Source organism: Sinocyclocheilus grahami, unplaced genomic scaffold (genome assembly GCF_001515645.1).
Source record: "Sinocyclocheilus grahami isolate Dianchi unplaced genomic scaffold, SAMN03320097.WGS_v1.1 scaffold2824.1, whole genome shotgun sequence".
Lineage (NCBI taxonomy): Eukaryota > Metazoa > Chordata > Actinopteri > Cypriniformes > Cyprinidae > Sinocyclocheilus > Sinocyclocheilus grahami.
The window spans coordinates 5,433-13,014 of NW_015508000.1; the positions used below are offsets into that span (position 1 = coordinate 5,433).

Genomic DNA, 7,582 nt, shown 5'->3' on the forward strand with positions numbered 1-7,582 from the left:
CAAATATTTCTACTCAACACTCAAATATATCTTTCTCAACACAAATTATGAAGGTTAAACGAGGCAAACAGCATGTTCGTTTACATTTACATGTATATTTACATTCATCACTCAGCAGTTTTTAGCCAAATTGACTTACAAATGAGGACGAAAGCAAACTGCAGCAATTCAGTTACAGAAATCGGTAAGACTTAAGATAACTTACAATAAGGCTTGATTAGTTAATATTAATGTATTTAATGTATATGCAGTTAATGTAGTGAATGTATTATTATTATTATTATAGTTTTTGATTAATCAACATAGAAACTACTGAATACAATTAAAGGATAGCTATTAATAGGAGGGGAAAATAATGTGTATTATAATTACAGAGAGGATTATAGGCGTAAAACAAAGTGAAAGTTGACAATGGAAAGCAAACACAGATCAGCTGTTCATCTAGACAAGCAGCACTAGCTGTTCTTTACACGTGTAACTGAACCTGTTTCACTATCAGCCTTTCATTCCTGCAAACCACTGAATGTTCTTGTTTATGTGAGCATTTGGATCTAAAAGTGATTATGAGGTGTAAATTCTCAAAATAACTTTTCCACAGAAGAAAGGAAGTCATGCTGGCGTGGAATAACAATACAGTACATTTTTAATTTTTGCATAAATTATTCCTAGCCTTTATTATCTAATATTTGCATTATATTGGCATACATTTGCTAAACAGGCTCACCAATCAAACCTATCAATGAAAGACAAATAAATATAAAAGAACTATATAGAAAATATTGTTCAGCTGGCAGCTCATAATTGTATAGTATTTCAGCAGCAGTCCATCTAATGTGTCTCATGGCAGTGAACAAACTGAACATTTGTCTGAGACACACCTTCATAACGACAAGACTTCCCTGAACATGTATTCCATGTATTAGCACAAAACATTAGCTTGTGAGAAGTCAATTATTAAATTGTTTGCATTTTTGGAGCCTTTGATGTGCCAAATTGTATATACAGTGGGGCAAAAAAGTATTTAGTCAGCCACCAATTGTGCAAGTTCTCCCACTTAAAAAGATGAGAGAGGCCTGTAATTTTCATCATAGGTATACCTCAACTATGAGAGACAAAATGAGAAAAAAAAAAGGGCATTGAAGATGAAACGTGGCTGGGTCTTTCAGCATGACAATGATCCCAAACACACCGCCTGGGCAACGAAGGAGTGGCTTCGTAAGAAGTATTTCAAGGTCCTGGAGTGGCCTAGCCCGTCTCCCGATCTCAACCCCATAGAAAATCTTTGGAGGGAGTTACTGCATTTAGTGCTTTACTGCTCTAGAGGAGATCTGCATGGAGGAATGGGCCAAAATACCAGCAACAGTGTGTGAAAACCTTGTGAAGACTTACAGAAAACGTTTGACCTCTGTCATTGCCAACAAAGGGTATATAACAAAGTATTCAGATGAAATTTTGTTATTGACCAAATACTTATTTTCCACCATAATTTGCAAATAAATTCTTTAAAAATCCTACAATGTGATTTTCTGGATTTGTTTTTCTCATTTTGTCTCTCATAGTTGAGGTATACCTATGATGAAAATTACAGGCCTCTCTCATCTTTTTAAGTGGGAGAACTTGCACAATTGGTGGCTGACTAAATACTTTTTTTCCCCACTGTATATATATTTTTCATTATTTCAGACTTTTGACTGGTGCTTGGAAATCTGATCGTATCACCCCTGTATTGTGCTCTTTGCACTGGCTGCTGGTCAGCTACAGAATTGATTTTAAAATTGCATTTCTTGTTTTTAAAGCTCTGACCAGATCAGCTCCTAAATATCTCTGTGAAACTTTAACTCCAAATACATTTGTTAGTTCTCTGAGGTCTTCTGAACAAAGATTGTCAATGGTCCCAAGATTTAAATTAAAGTTGAGAGGTGACTGTGCTTTTTCAGTTGTTGAGTCAGAAACTGTGGAATAGTCTCCCGGTTTCCCTCAGAGTAGTTTTCTCAGAATCTGAATTTAAATCTAAGTTAATAACCTATCTTTTTTTCTTCAGGTAACTGTGTTCCTAGTTTGAAGCTCAGTCACTTATAGCTGTTTTGATGTACTTCTCGCTCTCAATGCATTATGGTTCTGTACAGCACACTGGTCAACTGCTGTTGTTTTTATTGTGCTTTATAAATTAATTTTGATTTGATTTAATACTGTATTTTTAAGAAATACTTATGGGTAAGTTTAAAGGTGTGGGATTAGTGACTCATAATATCTTTTTAATGCTATGTAGTTATTATTTTCCTGAACATCAGTCTGTTACATTTTATACTCTTTTATATTACTAGGTTATGTTTAGGTTAAGGGATCTAAAAATCTAAATTGTTTATCAATAAAATGATGAAAGTGCATAGACAGAAATATTTTATGATATAAAATATTTGAAATTATTTTACTTTCTTTTTTTTTGTAAGTGCGTAATAATGTTTACGTTTGAAATGTTTCAATATGTCCAAATTGTACGTTTCAGTATCAGTTAAAACGTGCACAAATGTATGTTTTGTGCCTGTAAATGTTAAACACTAATACCTACATATAAACAATGAAACCAGGCTGTTCTGAGACACACCCTCATAATGACACGACTTTCCTGAACATGTATTCCAGCGAGCTGAGCTGCTGGAGCTGTGTAATCTCTAAGCAGATAGACAGACCTTTATTGCTTCACCCGAGTTTTCTAACAACCCACACAAATAAAATAAAATAAAATAAAAGAGAAGATGCCTCGATCTGAACAAACCAGAAAAACTCTCTCCGATCACAGGAAAAGTCTCCAGGATCTAAAAAAGTCCTATGAAGCAAGTGAAGGTAAGGGAAGACATGTGTTGTGTGTGGATGTAAACGTAATGTTCATTTGCGTTTAGAATAATTTTCTCTTTTCAAAATAGGCTACAAAGAATTAGATTACTTAAAAACACATTATATCCAGTCTTTCAACTCCTGTCATCACGTTACCTGTTATGTAAAGACAGTAACCTGATAGATTTATAAAGGATAGAAAGACAGCCTAATGTTTTCAAAGAGAAAAATCCACCCACAGGAACTACGTCAGAGGGACATAAAACTGGTGTCAAAAGTATTCACATTCATTACTCAGGTAGAAGTATAGATACTAGGGTTTAAAAAGACTTCTGTAGAAGTTGAAGTATCAACTCAAGCTTTTTACTCAAGTAAAAGTGTAAAAGTACTGGTTTCAAAACTACTTAAAGTATAAAAGTAAAAGTAATGTAAGGGGAAAAAATGCCATTAAGGACAAAAGCTTAGGCCGCGCCACAGGGGCCTATTGTGCACTACCCCACCTCCTTAAAAAACATTTTTCTAAAGGCCATAATGACTATAATGTTATATTAGAATGTTAATGTTGAAAAATGTGGGATGCACTAGGCTACCTGTTTCAGCCGCATATATGCCCATTGAAGATGAATGCATTTTAGTACAATGCAAATACAAAGTACATTAAAGAACCATATATGTATACTACTGAGCATTAACATGTGTTTCATGGAGCGGAAGATATGATGACTAGTTGCCTATAAGTATTGTAATGGTGCAAAAAGTCTTCAGAGGCATGTCATCACTAACCTTTATTGGAATGTAAATGTACATCCAAGCTTAGCTGCAGGAATCTGTGAGGGCAACAGACAAGAAAATTGGTGTACCCAGGGCAGGATTAGTAACAATTACCCTTGTATGGTTGTCTATATGCAATAAACATTAGTGCTGTCAAAATGAATGATTAATCCAAGTGATTAATCAAAAAATAAAAATGAAAAATAACTCATAATCCTGATACCTTCCTGGTATGTACTATGCTCAATTCTATAGCTAATGGCAACAATGTCACATTTAACTAGAAGATGCGTTGTCAATCGCAAACGCTAATTTATTCAAACGTCTCTCTACCGAACTACCTACTGTAGCTTAATTTGTGGAGGACGAAGAGAAAGCACCCATTTGATAAATGAAATAATAACTTTTAAGAAATCATCTTTTTTGAGTAACGACCCCAACACTGGCTATGTCCTTGCTGGAGTGTGACGTGGATTTGTGTCATGTGCAGGTGCGATGGAGCGCTTACAAACCAATAGGGTGTTGGAATGGTATATGTTTATACTTCTCATCCAACCACAATCAAATTCACTATAGTGATGGGAAGTTCGGAACATTTTACCGACTCGGACCTTTGAGTCTTGTTCAGCAAAATTAACTAATCTTTTTTCGAGTAATTTCGTTCATTTCGTTCAGTTTAGCTAAATATAACTAAAATGTTAGGCCTACGTGTTACTTCCTTAACACATCTACTACTTACGCAAACATTGATCACACTACAAACAATACAAAACTGCTATAAGAAACAGAAAAGATTAATTCATTGTTTACCTGAGTCTTCAGTCTATGATTAGCTCACCTCACCTCTTATCTAACAAGTCTTCAGGTTTGAGTCATTCATTCATCACGTGACAGCCCCATATGCTTTAATTTATGCAGTCTGAGCCGGAAAGAGAATTGATTAGTTCATCTCTTGATGAACTAGAGATGAACTAATCAATTCTCTTTCCGGCTCAGACTGCATAGGGTAAGCTTATGGGGCTGTCACGTGATGAACGAACGACTCGGAAAACCCGAAGACTCGAAACAGGTGAACTACTTGACTAATTCCAGTACAGAACCTATAGGATGTTGCACATGCGTGACTGAATGAATCACTCCCCGAGACGACTCGTTCTTCCCGAGTCACATTAAAGATTCGTTCAAAATGAACGAATCGTTCAAGAACGACCCAACACTAAATTCACTCTATCCGGATGGCGCGATTTATCTGGATAGGTTTTTTTTTTAAGGATGACAAGCCGGAATGAAAACGAGCCGAAATGAGATAGGAGTAACGAAGGTATTTTTAAAATGTAAGGAGTAGAAAGTACAGATAATTGCGTGAAAATGTAAGGAGTAGAAATAAAAAGTTGGCTGAAAAATAATTACTCCAGTAAAGTATAGATACCCAAAATGTTTACTTAAGTAAGGTAACGAAGTATTTGTACTTCCTTACTTGACACCTCTGCATAAACAAGTTCCTAAAACTAGTCCCACTGCTTGAATATCAATTCAGCCTAAATTTTGTATGGGACAATTTACACTGAACAAAATTATAAACGCAACACTTTTGTTTTTGCCCCCATTTTTCATGAGCACAACTCAAAGGTCTAAGACTTTTTCCATGTACACAAAAGGCTTATTTCTCTCTAATATTGTTCACAAATCTGTCTAAATCTGTGTTAGTGAGCGTAAAATGAACAGAAATATACGCTGCACTTTTCTGAAATGTCTTATCCTGTACATATTATATATAATGTATTATTTTATTATTATTATAAAAAAAAAAAAAACTTTGCTACGTGTACTGCATTAGGCTAACCGAGACTTGTCATAGCACTTGCATACAGTCGTGGCCAGAAGTATTGGCAGCGACATAAATTTAGTGTTTTGCAAAATTGACTACTTAAGCTGTTGTGGTGTTCATTCACATTGTTTCTAGATTATGTCACTGCCGATATTTGTAGATTTGTAAATATTTGTGTATTTATTTATTTATTTTACACTGAGGATTTAAAATGTCATGTCTTTCTAGAGCCTGAGAAACAACAGTTATGGGGGATTATCAAGGATGAATTGCAGGACATCCTGAAAAAATACTCATTAGACTTCTCAAAAGAACAAATGAAGGTAAAAAATATTCTGATGACGGTATCATTTTACTTCTCACTTCCATGAAGAAACATACAAGTCTGTAGTTGTGCTGTCAACAGTATTCATTTTGTAGATCATAATTCTTTATCTTTAAACTGAAATGCCAAGTGTGAGGGGTGGATTTAGTAATTCTGGGGCCCCAAGCAAAATATAGGAATGGGGCCCTATACATTTGCACACATTTATCTAGATCAACCTTGAGGTTTTTTGTGTGTTTTTTTTGTGACGCTTGCTGCTGCACAATGGTGCCCAATAGTTGTGTCCAATGTTTCTAAATTTTTCATGTACATTTTATAATGGCTTTCTATCATGTTGTAGACCAAGAAAAAACAATTGATTTACAGTTGAGATATGGGTTTTCACAAAAACAAAATAAATTATTAAACGATAAACCTCACAATCGAGCCTTTAAACCATTTTTTAAGAATGAGTCAGAAGTATAAATTATCATATAAATTAAAAAGTGGGTGTATTCTTGCATTGGTCTGAACAAACACTGCAGATGGGATTATTGAAAATGCACATTCCTCTGCCAGCAGGAGGCACTTTTGGAACGTCAGAAATATAGCGGTTTCCCCGGTAATAGCTGTAAAAAAAAGTAGTGTTCATAAACACTACATCATCAGATAAAATTATAAAAAAACTAAAGTACCAAAATAAGTTCAAGTCAAGTCAAGTCTGCTTTATTGTCAATTCTTCCACATGTACAGTACATACACACAGAGAATTGAAATTGCATTACTCTCAGACCCTTGGGTGCATACAGATAACATAAATACAGATTAAATACAAAATACAACTATACAAATATACAAATAAGGTAAAATGTAAAAATATATATATAAAGCACAAGGCATATGGAAGATAGAGTGCAAACCAGTAAACTAAACAACAGTGCAGATAGTGATTGTAGTGCAAAAGAGCTTATTTCAGACTGATTAAAGTGTGTGACAGTGTGTGTGTGTGTATTTGGGAGGGGGGAGTGGGAGAGTCCATTTGAGGGTCAGAGTTCAGTGGTGAGTGGGGCAAGAGAGCGGAGGGGGGGCAAGGTCGGGAGGGAGTTCAGCTTCCTGACAGCTTGATGGATGAAGCTGTCCTTCAGTCTGCTGGTCCTGGCCTGGAGACTCCGCAGTCTCCTCCCTGATGGCAGCAGACTGAAGAAGCTGTGTGTCGGGTGGGTGGGATCACCTGCAATGCAGAGGGCTTTGCGGGTGAGACGGGTGTTGTAGATGTCCTGAAGGGAGGGGAGAGAGGCACCAACGATCTTCTCAGCTGCTCTCACTATGCGTTGAAGTGTCTTGCGGCAGGACGCGTTGCAGGCGCCATACCACACAGTGATGCAGCTGGTCAGGATGCTCTCGATGGTGCCTCTGTAGAAGGTGCACATGATGGGGGCCGGGGCTCTGGCTCTTCTCAGTTCTCAGGAAGTAGAGACGGTGCTTTGCTTTCATGGCCAGTGCTGCGGTGTTGTCAGTCCAGGAGAGATCCTCTGTGATGTGCACACCCAGGAACTTGGTGCTGCTCACCCTCTCCACAGTCACACCATTGACGGTCAGAGGAGCATTACGTTAAAAACACACATGAGTTACAAAAACAGTTGGTTATGTCTGTGAAGGTAAACAGCTGGGAAATAAATTGCATGTTTATTTTCAATCTGTGTGGCAGCAGCAATATATGGTAAATAAATCAATAAATGCACTGCTCTGTTGTCTCCTCTGAGGCTGGGACTCTAAACAGTGTTCTGTGCTCGTCTGTGCAGCCAAAGACAGAACAGTTAGCATGTTTTGCTCAAACATTCGCC

General features: G+C 36.7%; 1 protein-coding gene across 1 annotated transcript in view; it reads left to right on the top strand.

The window, feature by feature from the left end:
• The first annotated feature begins 2,660 nt into the window (after nt 1–2,660).
• The window catches only part of LOC107575696 (deoxynucleoside triphosphate triphosphohydrolase SAMHD1-like), a 12,968-nt gene continuing 8,046 nt past the window's right edge, over nt 2,661–7,582 (top strand). The window contains exons 1-2 of the mRNA XM_016262046.1: nt 2,661–2,844; nt 5,663–5,757. Of these exons, the coding sequence (XP_016117532.1) occupies nt 2,757–2,844; nt 5,663–5,757 (183 nt within the window). The 5' untranslated portion in view covers nt 2,661–2,756. The remainder of the gene's footprint in view (nt 2,845–5,662; nt 5,758–7,582) is intronic.